Source organism: Aptenodytes forsteri, unplaced genomic scaffold (assembly GCF_000699145.1).
Source record: "Aptenodytes forsteri isolate BGI_AS27 unplaced genomic scaffold, ASM69914v1 Scaffold270, whole genome shotgun sequence".
Lineage (NCBI taxonomy): Eukaryota > Metazoa > Chordata > Aves > Sphenisciformes > Spheniscidae > Aptenodytes > Aptenodytes forsteri.
The window spans coordinates 3,610,438-3,629,184 of NW_008794631.1; the positions used below are offsets into that span (position 1 = coordinate 3,610,438).

The window sequence follows — 18,747 nt, forward strand, 5'->3', positions numbered from 1 at the left end:
TACGCTCCCACTTCTCTCCCCCATCCCACCGGGGGGGTGGGGGGAGTGAGCAAGAGGCTGTGTGGTACTCAGTTGCCGACTGAGGTGAAACCACACCACCTCATTCCTTCCCCCCCCCAAGAGCAGCTGCAACATGGAAGACCCCAAGCAGCAAAATGCAATGATTTGCCCACACCCCCTTTCCTCCAGTACAAAACATTTCTTTTTTAGAAATGCTAGATCTTCCCATGTGCTTACTAGAGGGGCTTTTTCAACAGCCAGACAGCCACACGTCTCTCAAGCAGAGTGTGACTGAAGTGTTCCCTTCAGACAGGGTACATCAGCATCGCCACCCATTGCCTTATCCCGAGGTAGGTTTAATGGATATGAATTGGTTGCAAAATATTGACCTCACAGTTAGCAGAACCCTCAGAATTTGTATCACAGATCTACAAAGAAAGAAATATGTTGAGACAGGTAACAGCTGAAACAGGAGAATTTCTCTTTCACTTTGCCTTTTGTATTTGAAAAACTCAATAATACTTCTTACAAAACCAAGATCGGCTTTCTTCCTGCCTAACCAGATCAAAAGCTTTTATATTGAGATAGATAACTATTTTCTAGTGACTTGAATAACATTACAAGGAAGCAGTATTCCTCTCTCTCATTTAGATTCAATGTAACCTTTCTGTTATTAAGGACAACACCACCACAAATACTAAAGATTAAAACAAGCACTTACTTTAATAGGACAGTCAAACATTTCATGAAACTCTTCCGCTGAATACAATCCAAACACCTGCACCTAAAGAAGTATATGAAAAAGCCAAAAATATTTACCTAATAACCACTTGACAATTAAAGGTGAATGTAAATCACTAACAACTAGAAGAATAATTTGAATGCTAACAGTTACATCTTTTTTCCTAAAGAAAAAAAGGTCATATTTAACAATTCAGAGTTAATTGAGACATCTTAGGCTTCTATTATGGGATATCTAAATATTTGCAGCAGTGCAAAAGTACTTATTTGAATCTTTTTCTTTTTTTTTTTTTGTTACAAACACAGCAAAACCTGCAAGTTCCTTTTGCTTTAGGCTGATCAAATCTGTTTAACAGATACTGATCTAAGTAAGGTAAGAGAGACATAATAACATTCAGGGGAAGATAAATTAAAAACTCTTCCTTTCTGAGAAAGAACTGTAGGATTTTTCCCCTCTAAGCAATACAGGGTTTAACATAAGAAAAAAAAAAGATTTGTGACAATAAAGCAAAACAGCCTGAAAACCAAGTCCCATATGTTTCTTGGCATCCTCTCCTTCTCCCAAGTGCATTCAGTGCTATTTTGTTTTATGCCATGACCACTGGAAATGTCTTTTTCTGAAGATTCCTCCCTTCTCATCTGTGTTGATGTCTCAGTACATTTAATAGTCAGCACTGAAGTTGTAACCATAGGCCATCAGAATATCTATCAGAATTAATCCATCTGAAGAAGGCTCAACATTAAAAAAAAAAACCAAGCCAAAAAGTATGTTTCTACTGTCAAGAGAATTAACAGATTTTTAAATGTTTTCTTCCCTTTACTTACAGAACACGTACAGAGGTATCAAGCGTTAAGAAATATTATTAGACTTAGATGCTATGACTACGGAATAGGGTTTCTCAAGCTTTTTGTAAGTAACCCTCTTTTGGGCTCATGTCTCTTCATCCAACTTGCAACATTCCCTTCCCCAACTCTCAGATGAGACAGCTGACAACTCAGTTCCTGAAGAACTTAGGAGTAAAATAGGGCTGAAGACTTACGGCCAGGAATTAGTAATTGATTTACTAATTATGATTTTCACAAAGAATAATAACTGGTTTGCTTTTTCATTATGATTTTGAGAGGTTTCCACCCACTGCCAGAAGCTGTTGGAACAAAATCACCCAGCAGGGATGGACACTGCTGGTGGGAGAAGGGAGAGAAAAGAGTATCCTGTGGAGCGATCAGTGGAAAACTGTATCTGACAGCAAATCTACTTTAGAAGGTTCTCAGACAGGTTTAGTCATTCATCCTTATTTTCTGGAAAAGGTAATCCCTTCAGTAACTCTGCTCTGCACGTTTAACAAGTTGGACTCAAAGATCTAAGAGATCTTTTAACGTTATTTCTTTCTCTCTCCCCATCCCCATTGAATTCCTTCAGGGGGAAAACCAAAAAAGAATAGTAACAAAAAATAAAAAACTCACTAGACAAAGATCTGCAAAACAAAGCCAGTAAATACCAGTAATGGGCCACAAAAAGTGAGGTTTAATGGCTCAGTTCAGAGGACAAGAATCCCCAAAATTCCTGCAGACCGTCAAGGAGAATAAAAAAATTAGACTGCGGGTAAACTACAAGAGGAACTAAGCCATCAGTGAGGAACTAAGCCATCCTCAGAGTGGCTCAAAGTTCAGCAGTCTCAGTGAAGTTAAAAACATCTCAAACCACCTCATCTCCCTTTCAAGCTTGTCTCCTGGATATATCTCCTAAGCAGCATTATCCGCTCTGTCCATTACTCATTAGCGAATATACTGCCTCTAACAACATACTTTAAAAATACTGCTGCGTGCACTGTGTAGGGCTGAGCTACTGCTCCAAAGGATTGGAAAATCAATATCTGGAGACAGTGAGATGTATCGCAAAGCTGTGATTATGTAAGCCAACCAAAGGGTTGTATTTGAGTTGGGCCTGGCTGTAAGCCTAGAAAACCTTGGGCTGATGTCTAGAGGATTTTGTTTTCTGGGTTTTTGTTTTCATCATTTGGCACAGCATATCCAATGCAACAGACTAAACAAAATAAGAAACAGAGCAAAGAGAAAATAAGAGAAGAAAGGAGGAAGAAAAAGAATAGACATGGTTAAAACACAACACTGCAAATGCCATGGAAACAGAATCCTCAAAAATGACAAAACACCCCTCCCAAATTAAAACTAATTTATCAAAATTAACATTAGCAACAGTGCCTTCAACATTTTCATAATACTGCATCGAACATGGCAATATGATATTCCTTTAAGAGTATGAAAACAAAATGGAGCCAGTTAACTAAAGAGGAAAAAACAACTCAGCATAGAATACATGTTATCATATTTACTCTAGGGACACCGTATAACAGTTTATTACTTCTTAATGTCTTTTATTCTTCAGAGAGAAAGTGATTCTTTTGATATTACAAACCTATATTGGATTTATCTATTTCTACTTTCTATCCCCACTCAGCTCATGATGTTTTTTGGTAGCTGGAAAAAGGATTTCATGAGTCCACTACATTTTGCCAGTCCTGTCCGATTTTAAATATCCAGAACCCACCACACTCCAGTGCATCCAGACTTAGCTGTTTCTTTGCTTCCACATGTGAAGAAGCAGACAACCTTCAGTGATCAAAAGGCAGGAAAACAAACACATTTTATCTACAAGCCACATTTATTGAAACATGATCAATGTAATACTTCATAGATATTCTTAACATAAACGTTGTTACAGGCATTACACTAAAACATGTAGGTGCATGGGTTTTCAATATAATTTATATTTCTTTGTATAAAAAAAAGTTACAAGCCAATAAGGGTGCAAATTATATTGCTGTTATGTAATGACGTAAGAGAGCTTTAGCAAAATTGGGAGTCACATCCAGGTTTTTCAACACAGCATACAAGTAGGCGAAAAACTAACCTAAAAAACCTCCACAATTCTGAAGCTGCAAGCCTGCTTCCCCTTCTATTTATTCCAGCACCAAAATTCTCCTCTTATACCTGAATATTTCATCACACATTTTCCCCAGCCAGTGGCCAGACTAGAGTGGTAGTGGTGATGGGTTTCAACCTCTGTTCTTTCCATGCCAGTGGTGACCAGCTGCAGTTGAGTCCATTGGCAAGGAAGATTTTCAAAGAACCAAATGTGCAGTACAGAAAAGCTGCAAGTGGCTCCCAAAACGCTTGTTGACCATGTATGACATACAGGTGCCAGGTTTTGACATTAGGTCTGGATGCCACCCGACAACAAGAGGGTTGGAGAATTGCACTGTGCTGCTATGCCCCCATCCCAAACAACATAGCTAGTCCAAATCTAGTTTGAGAGTGGGAAAAGAAAGAAAAAAGGAGTAAAATAAAATACATCAGACAACAGAACAGATATGAGGAGGGGATTCTTCCTTCAAGACGACAAACGGTTTCCATCTCCCTCATATCGGATCCACTTTGATATGGGAAAATAGGCTCCCTGCCTATTGCAAAAGTCTTTTGCAGTGGTCTAGAGGACATATCTTCATTAACTGGTAGAAAATACTTGCATCAACCCAGCTGGCTCAAAATTCACAGGTCTTTTTATTATACCCCTTTTTTGATCTAAAACTTATTTAAGAAAACTAAGCTGTTTCACTTTTTTTTTCTTTTTAAAAAAAAAAAAGGATTTCACTATTTTTACTTATTTATCTGAGTTAATGATGACTTTGCAACCACTTGTACAAGTGTTTTACTTCTTACAATACGAACACTCCCGCTGTAGTAAGGAAAGAGCTATAAGGAGTGTAAAGTTACACCTTTGTTATGACCTAGGACCTAGAAGTGCTACGTTATCTGGCCAGGAATTTCTGCCATTTTCTTATACAGTAGCACAACATACAAGTATTGTTTTCACCCATTTTAGGGGTGGATTCTTTCATAGAGACACACCTTTCTGAGTCAAGTGGAAAGTCTAACTTCTAAAACACCCAGATCTTTCAAATCTCCAGATGAGTTTTTCAGTGTAGAATATGGTGAAGCATCAATGTCCCTGGACTCTATGAATGCAAATATGATGAATAGTATATTTGTGATGCTCCAGCCCTGCGTAAAAAACATTACCAGAATTAGCCCTGGCTTGGGGACCATAGTTTAGACCGCCTTGTATGGCATATAATGTCATCTACTGGATCCACAATAGCTATTTCACTAAATGAAGACAGATTCACCATTTAAAGTATTGGAGTCTTTTCAAATACAGCCACACCAGAGTAGGGATTATGGCTTTTTGAACATTTCTGAAATCAAATACGTATTTCTAATATTAATTTAATATATAAAAAAATGTGCATGGATTTTAGTCTTACAGCAACATACATATTTTGAGTCAGTAATCCACAGTCACCTCTGAGGAGCCCTTACAGCAAGTGCTTGCTTCCCTCCACCGTTCAGAACACCCAAACCAACAATGCTAGCTCAACATTTTTATTACCTTGCACAATTACTGACCCTTCCCTTATCTTGCTTAGACAATTAGGACACTCTTGCTGTGTTTCTCACAGGCTGTAAAATTCTACAACCCACTTTGATAGGCACTAGTATCCCAATTACTGTGTCAAGATAGTGACATCAAGATATCTCTGAGAAACAAAAGGCTTGGATACATAAACTGCCTACCTGCCTGTTGAGGAAAAAATACACCTATTTGGAAGGAAAAAAAACAAGAGCATACAGTCTAAAGGGGTTCCTTCCCCATTTTGCCTACTGCAAAATCCAATTTTATTTTTAATTTATAGAACTTCTACTGAATGGGATGCATCCATTAGGATCACCGACATTCCTCCTCTCCCCAAGTCTACTCTGTAAGAAATGTTCTCTTCAGTAAGTCAGATGGATATTGAGAAATGATTTAAATTATTTTTAATGCACTGCATTTGTATATGAGCAATATATTAAAAAAGAAGCTTAAATACACCCTGTGCATTAGAATTTTATCATTGCAAACCAACATTAGAAAAGACTGCCATCGACTTAAAAACAAAAAAGACATTCTTATAAGTGGAAAATCAATCACCAAAACCACTAAATGTCACAGCTCAACATTCCAGAGAAGCACTGATAATTGTTAGTTATACACTGCACAAATGATATATGTCCTCAGTCAAGGAAGTAGGTGCCAGTTTTTTAGGAAACTGTACATATATTGATTTTACATTTATTTAATGTGGCTGTTGTAAGACACTTTATTCTTCTGATAAACTATGATTGCTTATCAAAAGATTCTATAATTCAAGAGAAACATTCATAACGTGTGTGAAAATGAAAACCACCAGCCCACAGAAATCATGCCCACAAAATCCAATTTTGTGGATTTATAGCAGAAAGGCATTAAAGTACTGTCTTGCAGGAATAGCAGAGTAGTCACTGAAGTATAACTGGCACAGCAGTAATGATTAAGGTGACATGTCCTCCTGCCACAGCTGTTAATCAGCTTAATACCAGTTACATTATTGACATTCTTGTAATTACTTTTCCTATGGCACATTTGTGCAAAATATATTTGACTTTAATTTTGAGTATTCAAAGGTGCACTCAGTTCTCAAAATGGATGGTCAAAGTGGTGGTGCTAAATGCAGGAATTAACTCCACAGGTATCACAATTATCTCAAGTGTAATACTGAGGACTACCTGCTACCTCATTAAATATATAAATGGGTTTGTTGTACCTTGCCATCTTCTGAGCAAACACCCATGTGTTCTCCACTTTCATCCAGGCTGATCTGATTTATCTTAACTGGGCTCTAGAGAAAGAAAAGAAAAGAAAAAAGACTTTTAAAGTTGTCTTTAAAGTTACATCACCAATCACATGCTTTAATGCCCCCCACGCTTCCTGAGATTTATGTGTTAACGGTTGTGTAATGTTTAGTTGCATGAATCAAAAAAACCCCACAGAATAGGTATTTCTATGACAATGCCAAAAGACAGCCATCTTTCCAGCCTTTTGCCTAACCCAGAAATTTGACGTTTTTTGCAGTTACGCACCTCAGGGCTCTGGAGCTCTCATGAAGTGCCAAGCTCACAGACCTTGAGCATCTGCGCCTGCCCACCACAGCTGTTTGTTAAGAACCCCTCCTGCTATCAAAACTCAGCATAAAACACGCTGACCACACAGGCATCAAGGCAACTGAAAATTCTTCTGGTTTGGTCTAGTGGCTATGCTGGTAACTCCTTCAAATCCCTTCTTTTGCTTTCATTTTTGCCTCTAACCTCTAATACTCAGAAGCAAGTATTAGAAGGTATTGAAGTGCAACATAGGTGTACTCATTCTTAGACAAATACTGAGAAAATTCTTTTGCTTTCATTTTTGCCTCTAATATAGTGTACTCAGAAGCAAGTATTAGAAGGTATTGAAGTGCAACATAGGTGTACTCATTCTTAGACAAATACTGAGAAAAGCTGGAAGACTGCCCCAATTCAATAAATTTTCCTTTCCCTATCCAGATATACTTTTGGTTCTAATCTACAGGGTTATATGGCATCTGTTACTGTTTACTTTAGCTTAAACATCTATCCTTATCTGAAGTTTTGAGGACTAACTTATAACATCATTTGGGTAACGCGATGCATATCCTCTCGCACACAAAACCCCATCCAATTATATTCAAGTACCAAGAACCTTCTTATGTACCATGATCCTGATTTCACCCTCTGTAACAAATCTCATCATTTCAAGCATCATTGAAGAATTTTCAGCCAAGTAAGTCTCTCTTACACATTTAAGAACAACTTTTCTTACTCTCATAAAATTTTGAATGGATTGAACCACAAAACAGATCACTTCTGTGGTTCTGAGCATGATAAAAAGAGAAATCCATTGTATGTTTGTGCGAAAAGAAAGTGTCACTGGAACAGTGCTGGAGTCATGGGGTCACATTAGATGTTACTCAACTGTCTAAAATATCACAGGTCCTTATATGCACTACAGCAGTTGGAATTACATAAAAAGTACATCATAAAAAGTTATACAAAAACACACTGTCCAGATGGACTATCTACAGGACATAAACTGAGGTCTTCTCACAGCCTTTGGAAAGCTTTTCCCCATAATCTTTCACACACAAAAAAATTCCAACTCAGGGAAATGAAGTTTTCCTCTCTCCCACCTTGAAAAGAATATGCCCAAATCGCATTTCATTTTCTAGAAGCTTCTTTCTAATCAAGGTTGAACAACTGAGTTCTGCACTGCAACAGTTGCCTGATAAGTTGGGAAGAGGATGCTGCCAGCCCTTTTGCTTTCCTGCTTCCTTGCGTGCAGGAGACACCACTCTTGGTCTCACTTTGTGTTACCGCAAAATGCTACATGGAAATATTGCAGTTACTGCCTATCACAAAGTGGTCTTTCCGCTGTGTGTTGTTTGCCAAAAGTGCGCTGCCAAGGAAGAAGTCAAACTAACTTTCCTTGACTTATGTGCTCCAGAAGTATTTTCATTCACCACAGAGCGGTTACACTGACTTGCTGCATTTCAAAATCGGAAGCGAGCGCATCACTGGCAGTGCAGGTAGCTGGTGCACATTCCCCATCTGCGTTCCTCCCGACACATTTGGGAGGTGTCAGCTGAGGAGCACAGCTCAAGACCATCAGCCTGCTGGTGTGGTCAACATCCTTGTGAAAGCTCTGATTCTCAGATGCTACACACACAGTTGGCTAATTCCAGGGCTGGAGGATGCTGAGTGAGGCAAGAAAAGCCAGCTGGCAGTCTCACTTTCTAGAAGCTTCATAAAAATTGCTAGCACGCACTTTTATTCCTGCCTTACCTTGAAAATGCCTTTCTAAACTTCTGTTTGTCTCATCAAGGTACAAGGGACTATTTTGTCCCTGTCGAGGAGGAGGGCAGGAGAAATGCCAGCATGTCTCCACCATTCCCTCTACAATGAGAAACACCTCTGGCCCTCTGAAAGGACAAGCACAGAAAGTTCAACTGAGTTAATCGTGGAAGTGGCATGGGTTTTTGTTCTGGACTGCATCTGAGTTGCCATTGCCACAACTTTCTCAAAGGTTCTTCTCTTCTTTTATTACTCTGCAATTGGAAAGGCAAAAAGTCCATCTTGATTAGCCCCACCTTGACACAGGATCATATGCTAAGTTACAGTGTTCAATTGACCACATTCTTCTCATCTCTCCAGCACCTACATCTGCCATCAGGGCTGACATGACAGCAACAGTAGACCTAGCAGCACTCCTGTGTGATGGGCCTTCTTGGAGACACTCTACTGCAACAAAGCCCAAGACGAAAAGAAACAAAACACGACACACCAGAAGAGTCAACAGCTCAATCCTACAAGTCCACACTGTTCCCATTTTGCTGCCAAATGGCTTTGATAAAGTTTGATGCTGAAAAAATGAAGCGCAGGAAGTAGGCAAGGCAGACTATGTAAGTTATCTTCACATAAAAGTTGAAGATGAGGAGCAGGATGATGGAATTTATCTGTCATGCTGCGGTTTGAAAGCCACGTGGCATACTTTGGAGATTAAATGTGTGATTGCACTCAGGTAACCAAACAGTGCCTAGCAAGGCAAAACCTCTCCTTATACACACATAGAATGTTCGATGGGGGAAAAGGTGATTCCACAGTATTTGCATTTTTCCCACATTCAAAACTGCACACAATACTTCAGAACTGTTTGTTAAGTAGAAATTTGATTATACAGTATTTCCTAACACTGTACATAACTGGCAACTTGTTACAAGCCTTCTGCATGCCCAACACTTCTATCAGTTGCTTTTAACTTTTCCTTTCTCCAATTCTTTTTTTCCTGTTGTCTGCACTATACACAGATCACAATCAGGGAAGACAAATAAATTCAACTAAAAGCAGAGCTGCTCACTTAACACAAACCTCCAGCTAAGTTCCAGCAGGAGACGCTATTCTAGGTGGCGTACACAAGGCAAAGCAAACACAGAGTAATTTTTTTTCAGCACTCAAGTTGAATTGGCCACTATTGGCTACTAGCCTGTTCGCTGACTTTATCAGTCAGAACTTTCTATGGAGCTCAGAACGTGATGATAGACCATGAACTTAAAAACAGTCAAGGCTGAATATTAAATGCATTTTAAAATAAAGTTCCAGCAAGAATAGCTAATGCCAGGATCTTCTTGTTCAGAGCTGAGTAACAGTCAAGCCTACCATTTCCAGAATTGCATTCCACTGGAAAGCTGTTTAAGACTTGTATCTAAAACTATCCAGGAAATCAGAAATAAAAGACCACAGATAAAATTGGTACATGTGTTATCTAAACCAAAGTGTTTCTTCTAGAATTAGCTCCAGTTCATCTTTTCATATCAATTATTTTTATAAATGTACTGCTGTGCCCGTCAGCAAAGTTACTTATCATTTCAAATTTATTTGTATTTATACCCCGCCAACACCCTGTGGATAATTTTGATATTTCAGAAAAGGGAGCACAGATAATTTTGTGGGTTACCCTCCCTCACCCTGCTTTTATTTATTTATTTTTAATTAAATGTTATCAACTCAGCCATGGAGTTAAAACTGTCTTTCCCTTGCGGTTTTTTTAAACCTTACTCCAGCTAACCCACTGAAGAGTTTAATTTGCCTTACAAAAGAAAATAGGTTTTGGTCTTCACAGTACAGAGAATAAATGCCCTTCCTGCAACATCCACCTTTACAGGTTGACAAAAGATGAAGAATCACTCAAGGTTAGAGAGGACACAAGTAGTCACTAACTCATCACAATCTGGAGGACTGATCATTCGATACAGTTGGAACCAGGATATGCTCTGGGGTTTGGTCAGTTGACTGTTTTAAAGGTATTTTAAATGGGTGGGGAAAAAACCTGTCCAAATTTACAGGCATCATATTTAAAAAAAATAAAGATTAAGAATTACAACAGCAATCTGAGGTCAAAGTGTCAATCTAAAAATTAGGAACATCTCATTCATGTAAATATTACTCAATTAAGACACAATCTAATCTTAAACCCCATGCCATAAAACCACAGGCAGCTGCATATAAAATGTTGAGTAAATTACTAATAATTATTTAATTAGTACTACATTGGGTAATCCTTTTTTAACCTAATCAGGACCCCTAGCTTTAGACCAAACAAGTAAAAACACACAACTTCTTTGTGGTCACAATGATACTTCTGCTACTGTATACATAAGAGTAACACACAATTTCTAAAGCAACATGATTCAAATCTGGCAATAAGGAGGATCCTGTTAGTTATGAAGGGAAATACACCAAAATGATTAACCTGGGAACAGCTTCAGAATTTCATAAAGTGTGGAAGTTCTGGCAAAGAAGGAAGAAATGCCTTCAGCTGAATTTCCATTAGCTGCAGTTTTCTTTCTGATGGAGACATGTTTGGAATTCTGGACAACGTAAGTAAGTTTGACTGTTCAAAATCAATAATGTCAAGCTGACACTACAGAACAAAAAAATGTTACCTTAATGGAAGAAAGAAAAGTTTAGGGAGAAGGAGAAAAAAAACTAGCAGGCACCTTGCACATAAAGATCTAAATGCAGGCTTTTGCAAAATCCTAAATTTAAAGGAAAAGAAAATCAAGTGTCTACCAACAAATGTACCTCATGTGATAATCAATTACCTAATGTAAAATGCTTGAAATAAACACACTTAGTATGGATTATGTCAGCTCTTCAATTAGGAGTAAATTCACGGCCACTCAGAAAGCTTCTTTTAATTGTGTTCTTTGTGGCAACTCCTTCTCCCCTGACACTCATCATCAACCCACCTTATACTATCAGTCCCCAAATGGTGAACCTAAGAAATCAATTTTCTAATGTATAATTTGTAAAGCTTCTCTGACTAACAAATGGATAATTGATTCTTTCACAAATGCTGCATCCCAATGGATATGAAGTAGATGAACAAGAAACATAAGACTGGATTTCACTCCAATTCTGTGAGAAATGCAGTATTTACAAGCTAGGAATCTAAACGTTTTAATAGTTGCCTGTGATTTCATGCCTTTTAGCCACGGTTAGCAGGCAAGCAACACACACATTAGGACTGTGAAAAGCAAAGTAGTGTTCGATCATACTTACAGCAAAGCTCATTTTACTTCAAGAGGTTCCCATCGCTAATACAACCTACTTAAGCAGCGTTTTCATCCATTCTTTAACAAGAATTTTCAGAAACTTTTCCTAAATTAACCCAAATGTTTTTATTTATCTATCTATACATACACTTATACATACATACCCAAAGAAGAAAAACATTCATAGGTCTTTTCTGCTACATTAACATCACTCGATCTACATAACCTCTATGTAGCTACTCCCCATGCTAAGGCAAATTGTATGTATACAGAGTTTGAATTGTAATAAAAATAATTAAAAAACCTGTCTCCTACAAGTGCCTATTTTTCATTTATTCACGTGTTCCCATCTGCATGACTTTCACATGAACAAGCATGTAAAAATCCAACGTACAGCAATATGACCAATCAACCCACTGCTTAAAATGTTAGCCCACTGGAATAAGGACTACCACTTCCATGCTTGCATTATTTGCACCATGGTGGAGGCACCCAAATGCAAAATACTGATTTGTAAACAGAAATTGCCTCACTTATTGTCATGACTAAGCTAAGAACCTCTAAAAATACAAGCCTTGCTCTAGGTAGGATGAGGAACTCGCTCTGAATAGAGCCCCAACTCTTCAGCTTTTACATCCATAAATTAGATGTTCTACATGCATTGACACCAATGGTTTATGAGAAACAGACAATGCCTTTAAGACTATTGGGGGGGGGGGGATATTCTCCAAGGGTGCCTTTCCAATCCAAAATGATAAACTCAGCCCACCTAGAAGAAAGTCTAATTTACTTAACTTGTCAAAAAAGCACTTCTACTTTTCATTTCGGGAAGTGAAAGGAGGTGACAGCAAATAAACCAGATAGTGAGAGAGCCTTCAACTACTTAAAAAAAAAAAAAAGGAAGGTGTGCAACAGCTAAGCACAACTGTATTACATGTTGTTTGTCCCATCTGTTTTGACTTCAGAACACTGATGCCCAGAGATCTCTTGTACTGAGGAACTACCTTTAAAGGGAAGAAATTGAACCCACGCACTTGTCTTGCCCCAGATGCTACAGTGCTGCACTGACTTACACATATTTTGTGTATTTGTAGAGTTTTACTGATACAATAGAGGGAAAAGCAACTCAGAAAAGCAAATTCTGATGCTGTATCATGGTTTACCTATCACAAGGTAAAAGTACACACATACCTATGTGTTTATACACAACTGAGAAACATAATGTAGTAACATAAAGGTTTAAATTGAAAAGGCAGCTTTAAAAGTTACAGAATAAGCTGTTCACCACTGCCTGCAATAGAAGTAGTATACTCTGAATTTACAACACGTAAATTTTCATTTGACGAAAATTTACTAATATCCACACCAAAGAGGTTTTGTTCAACAATACTGGCAGCCAAATTCTGATAAGTAAGTGAGGATTCCTGCTCCAGTGCTTTTCCTATAACACTCTTGAATCTGTCATTCTCCAAATGAAAAATGGGAGATTATATTGGTTAGAAGAAAAGGGAGGGGGGAAAAGCTGGGGAGAGTGACAAGGTCTGGGACACAGAACAATAACAACATTAACTTTTATTTTGTCTGTGGGAAGGCAGACCTTGCCTACAAAAAAGAAAGATCTCAAAAGCTTGTCTAAAACTAAGGGAATACGAGGACAAGGAATCTCTCATATATAGTCTGAGAAAGTGAGAAAGACCAAAAAGCCTACAGTGATTTCAATATTTTCCACATCAGTGAATCCCTTAATCTTGTTTGTCAACTACAGCGACTAAAGGAAAAAAAACCAAAACAGAACAACACAAAAAAAAAATCCAAGTAAAAAAAAAATTAACAAGGGATCTCCCTAAATCTGTAGTACTTGCTAGATAATCAGAATGCTTGTCTAGGAATGATGGAACTATTACCGAAAACAAATCTATGTTGAAAGCCTACACTGCTTCCTAGCAGAGTTTAACAGTTAGCTAATTCCTGACAGATCCAAAGTAGAATCTCTTTCCTATTAAAACACTGGTGTGTAAGGAGATATCCTCCCGGGAGCTCTGTGCCAAAGTAAACAAATTACTCCCGTTTCCCTCTCTCCCCAGGTCCCTTTCGCCATGTACTGTATAACTGCAGGGCTTCAACGATGGTACGTCCTAAGCCTGCCTCTACTTCTTTGTTGCTATCTATGTATTAAAGCCATCTGAGAATATGAAGCAATATTCCCCATCACACACCCATGGGGAGGGCTGAAGTACAGGTGGAGGGGCTGAGGAAGGGCTGCAGGCGATGACTACATACACCTTCCTCGGAAGACCCAGCACAGCATGGGAGAAGACTACACCAGTCAATCTGGAGGTTCATCTCACTGATTTCTCTAACTGCTTTCTTTTCAGAACAGCTCCCCAAGCACAATGAACTTGGAGAATTCATCATTGAGCATTAACTTTCTACACAGGCTACTGAATTATAAATTGGGCTTTGAAGAACAATCCAAAAAAACCATATATAAACCTCTGAGGATGAAACTTACTGGGGCACTTTCACAGCTTGTTTCTAACAGAATACCACCACCACTGCCATAAATGTATTTAACAGGATTTTGTAGAATTCTACCCCCTGACATAGAAAGTATGAGATTTTTCTCCATTTCTTGATAAGCCACATTTCAGAGACGTGACTGATGAGAGAGGCCAACCAGGTCATACAGTGCAAGTTCTTGTCAGGACAGGTTTTCTTTTTAGAGATTATGTCATTAGTGCTTTGACCAAACAACTTTTAAAGAAGCAAAGAGGCTCTTGACTATTCTTCTCGGGGTCATGCATTGTCGTGCTAACATCATTTCCATAAAGGTTTTCACAACAGCCATGACATGCATCTCCCTCCCTTACCTAACACAGGACAGAGGAGCCTAGCATCCCTGCTTCTCCATGCATTCCATTACGCAGCCATTATTTTCTCCACAACTACATAGTTTTCTATGACCATGATCCCAACCCGATGGCTACTGAAATCAGTGAAAAGATCTCTCACTGATGAAATCAGATAGAAGAAATACTATAAAGGAAGGACTTCCCTTTCCTAGCCAAAAACAAAGTAACTAGTAATATTCCTGGCATAGTTAAATATTACACTGGGTGATCAATGCTGATCAATGCTGAAGTTCAGCCAGTTATCAGAGCTAAAGTGCCATTTTCCATGTAGACATCCAGTTATCAACACTGGTATAGGTTGACGTAAGTCAGAGCTATATGAAATAACAAATACATTTCATTTCCTGCTTACTGAAAGCTTTGTATTCTCTTTGGACACTGTTGTGGTTTAACCCCAGCCAGCAACTAAGCACCACGCAACCGCTCCCTCACTCCCCCCAGGTGGGATGGAGGAGAGAATGAGAAGAGTAAAAGTGAGAAAAATCATGGGTTGAGATAAAGGCAGTTTAATAAGTAAAGCAAAAGCCACGCAGGCAAGCAAAGCAAAACAAGGAATTCATTCCCTAATTCCCATCCCAGCTTTATATGCTGAGCATGATGTCATATGGTGTGGAATATCCCTTTGGTCAGTTGGGATCAGCTGTCCCAGCCGTGTCCCCTCCCAACTTCTTGTGCACCCCCAGCCTACTCGCTGGTGGGGTGGTGTGAGAGGCAGAAAAGGCCTTGACTCTGTGTAAGCACTGCTCAGCAGTAACAAAAACATCCCTGTATTATCAACACTGTTTTCAGCACAAATCCAGAACATAGCCTCATATACCAGCTACTAAAGAAAATTAACTCTATCCCAGCCAAAACCAGCACAGACACCAGCTCTGGAACTTCCTTTATTTGCAATTATATCATCAGGGGAAGTCTCACAAACCCATCAGAGATACTCAACAATGATCAACGTTGTGTGTCTAATTCTTGACAGGATCCTAAAAACATCTGCAAATCAAAAAGATGGGGGGAGAGGGAGGAGAGTACTCACACAAGTAAAAACTATGGATCATTAAGTGCCCTGTAACTTACTGTAAGCAGCATATTGTATGTCATATCCTCACTGTGACAGTAAGATAGGGAAAGCTAAATGTGAAGATGTATTGATCCTGTGCAACTTCCTCAATGCATTTACATACAAAGAGGCTCTATTTCAATACCAGCAAAGTGTAGACATGATTGCTTATAATAAACTTTATTTAAAATAGATCAAAAAAGCAAACAAACAGATTAATTCACTCCTCCATCTTTACACTGCTCACATTTCACAGCTCCTATCTTCAAAAATGCCAAGACCTGCAGCAACTACAGACTTCAATTAGCAGCTAGTTTAGGGTTACAGTGGTGAACCTTCCAACACCAAAATACTGATTTCTGAAATTTCTTATACCTTTATTTCTCGGTGTCACAGGACACTGAGTGGAACTAGCTTCCTCAGCAGCACCACAGTGGAGATGGCCAGCTTGAAAGCAGCTACTTTTGTCAGCAGCCACTCTGAGGGTATTAACACCCAAGACTGGTCAAATCTGGACTGTCCATGTCCAGCATTCCATCAGGAGTGCAATAAACAACTGCTATACACACTGTCATGTCTTTTAAAACAAGTAAGTCTCATCCTTCAGAAAGGAATCTTTATTGGATTTACAAAGTTCATTATCAATAATATTTTAATCCCTATGGGAAAAAATATTTAGTTTTGCCTTCGTGATTTGTTCATCATATTATGCCCCTCTTATGTCATTCTGTGTTTTTAATAGTGCTGCATTTTTATTGTTAATGGAAACAAAGGGCTGTAGCTCTATCATTAATGTCAACTTGTATAAAAAACATTGTCCTCCAGAACAGTTGCTTTGGACTTTCTAACTAGGAAAACATTTTCTAATGCAAATAATATTTTATTAATGCCAGAACTCTGAATAATTCTGACAAGCAAACTGCTATTATTTTGTGTATGTGCACGCAAGTGCCTGCCTTTCGTATAGAGGAAAATGCCAGCCAGGTATAACATGCCATTTGAAAGGAAAACAGCTCTAGGAATCAGCAGTATACTAGCTTCTCAGGAATCAAACCTTTCCAAATCCTCCCTATGCTTTTAAAGGTTAGGGTTTAGAAAACGCACATCTGTGTTATCAGTCTTTTATGAAAAGACTTCATCAGTGCTACCTGAAACTAGCTGTTTCATTGCTGCTAATAAAAAATCTAGAGCAACTTGGCCCAGTGGTCCAGCTGTATATCAGCAAAGAGCATTTAGGGAGGGTATGAGACAGATGTGGCACAATACGCTTCTGAGATGGCGGGAAAAAGGAAGCGGTGAATCACTGAACATAATGTCTCGTGCCAGTCAACATCACCGGGTCAAACCAGAAAGTTCCCAGTAGGGCAGGGACATGCCCGATGGTGAGAATCTGTGGTTCTTTGAATACCAACAAGTAGTAAGAGACAGAACAACCTAGCAGCATCTAGTCTTTCTTGCCAGGGACTAAGCCTCTGGAAGGCACAGAAAAGTATGTTCCTTATTTAACAGTTGTTTGAAATTTGTTGAGAGTCTTTTGAGGCTTTCTTTTAAGAGCCAATTACACTCTAGAAAAGTAATCTTTTGCTTAAATCAGAGACGAAAAAAAATTATTGTGCATGGTTGTTTAATATGTCTTTGAAATTAGAAACTGTTTCCGTGTTTTTCTTAAAAGCAAATAAACTTTGTTGCCTAATATCGTTGTCAAATTATGGTGCATAGGGCAATTTTTTAGAGAAAAGGTCAGTTATAGTTGCAAACACAAATTACATTTTCTAAATAATCACAAGATGTAGCATGCATTCAAACAGCAAGTGTTACCAAACCTGGATGGTGAAAGAGTTAGAAGAAAAAAAAAAGAATTGTTTTTATTATTTTGATGTTTCTGCATAATGTCACAAATAATTTTGTTCAAAAATGTTTGAAAATGCTACACGTAAATTCACTTAGCAGAATTACAGTAAGATCCTCTACTTGATCTTTCACAAAAATAGACTCAGAGTTCCTACAAGGTCTGATAAAAAAAAATACATTGGAAACTTTGCCCTTTCATTGACCAACAATGCTGTATTAAATACTATAGTAGTAATGTCCTTCATGTTTAGCATTTTCCCATAATGACATATTTTTCCCCCTAGAATTTTCCAGATTTCAATTTTTTTTTTTGAGAAAACACACAGAATATGATAGGATCCTACCAAGTCAAGAGAAACTGAACTATTTGCTATGTCTAGATGATTGTGACAAAACAGTATTCAGTCACAGCCCTTTACCTCACTAAGAGGTGACATTAACAAACTCTTCCTGAAATCAGTGACATTAAAGAGGGCTGCTAAGGTACCTTAAACCTTTAGAGTTGGTCATGAAATGCAACTGACAGACAACAGGATACCCACTCTGTAGAAAAGTGATTGATACTGGAGAACAAAAAGGAAACTTCTTCCTATGCTTCTATGTCAAAAAACAGAGGAAAAACAATATGCATTTGGAGAGTAATGAAACTGTAGAAAGATCACTCAGCCTAAGGATGGGGCCGACATCCTTCTCAAAAGAAGGTACATGGGCAACATAGCCGCTAGTGAAAAAGTTCAAAAGAGAAGGAAGAAACAATGGCAGTCCCAGAAACAGCTGACATAGTACTTAGGCTTTATACTTTAAATGAAATTAATTCAATCTACAGCATACACGTTACTGTTTGTGACTGCACAAGCATGTGTTTGACTTGTCTGAGCCAACAGCATTCAAGAAATAAATGGCTGGACCATACAAGACCTTCTGTAGCTGAACCCATACTCCCAGCTAAACCTTTTCCATTATTCTGCACTAAGCTTCAGTTATTGCAAGCTACAAGCTTGAAAGAATAACCGAATGAAATGGTCGTGCTTTCCTCAGTTTTGAGCTTATAAAAATTAATCATGCATGATACTACAATTGTTTAAAACTCCCATATTTCATCCATACTCCAAGCAACATTTCTAGTAAT

At 38.4% G+C, this 18,747-nt stretch overlaps 1 protein-coding gene across 1 annotated transcript in view; it reads right to left on the reverse strand.

Moving 5' to 3' along the window:
- Positions 1 to 18,747, reverse strand: part of VPS41 (VPS41, HOPS complex subunit) — a 116,558-nt gene that overhangs the window by 65,781 nt on the left and 32,030 nt on the right. Inside the window, exons 5-6 of the mRNA XM_009273491.2 lie at positions 6,444 to 6,518; positions 722 to 784 (exon numbers count right to left, since the gene is read on the reverse strand). Of these exons, the coding sequence (XP_009271766.1) occupies positions 722 to 784; positions 6,444 to 6,518 (138 nt within the window). The remainder of the gene's footprint in view (positions 1 to 721; positions 785 to 6,443; positions 6,519 to 18,747) is intronic.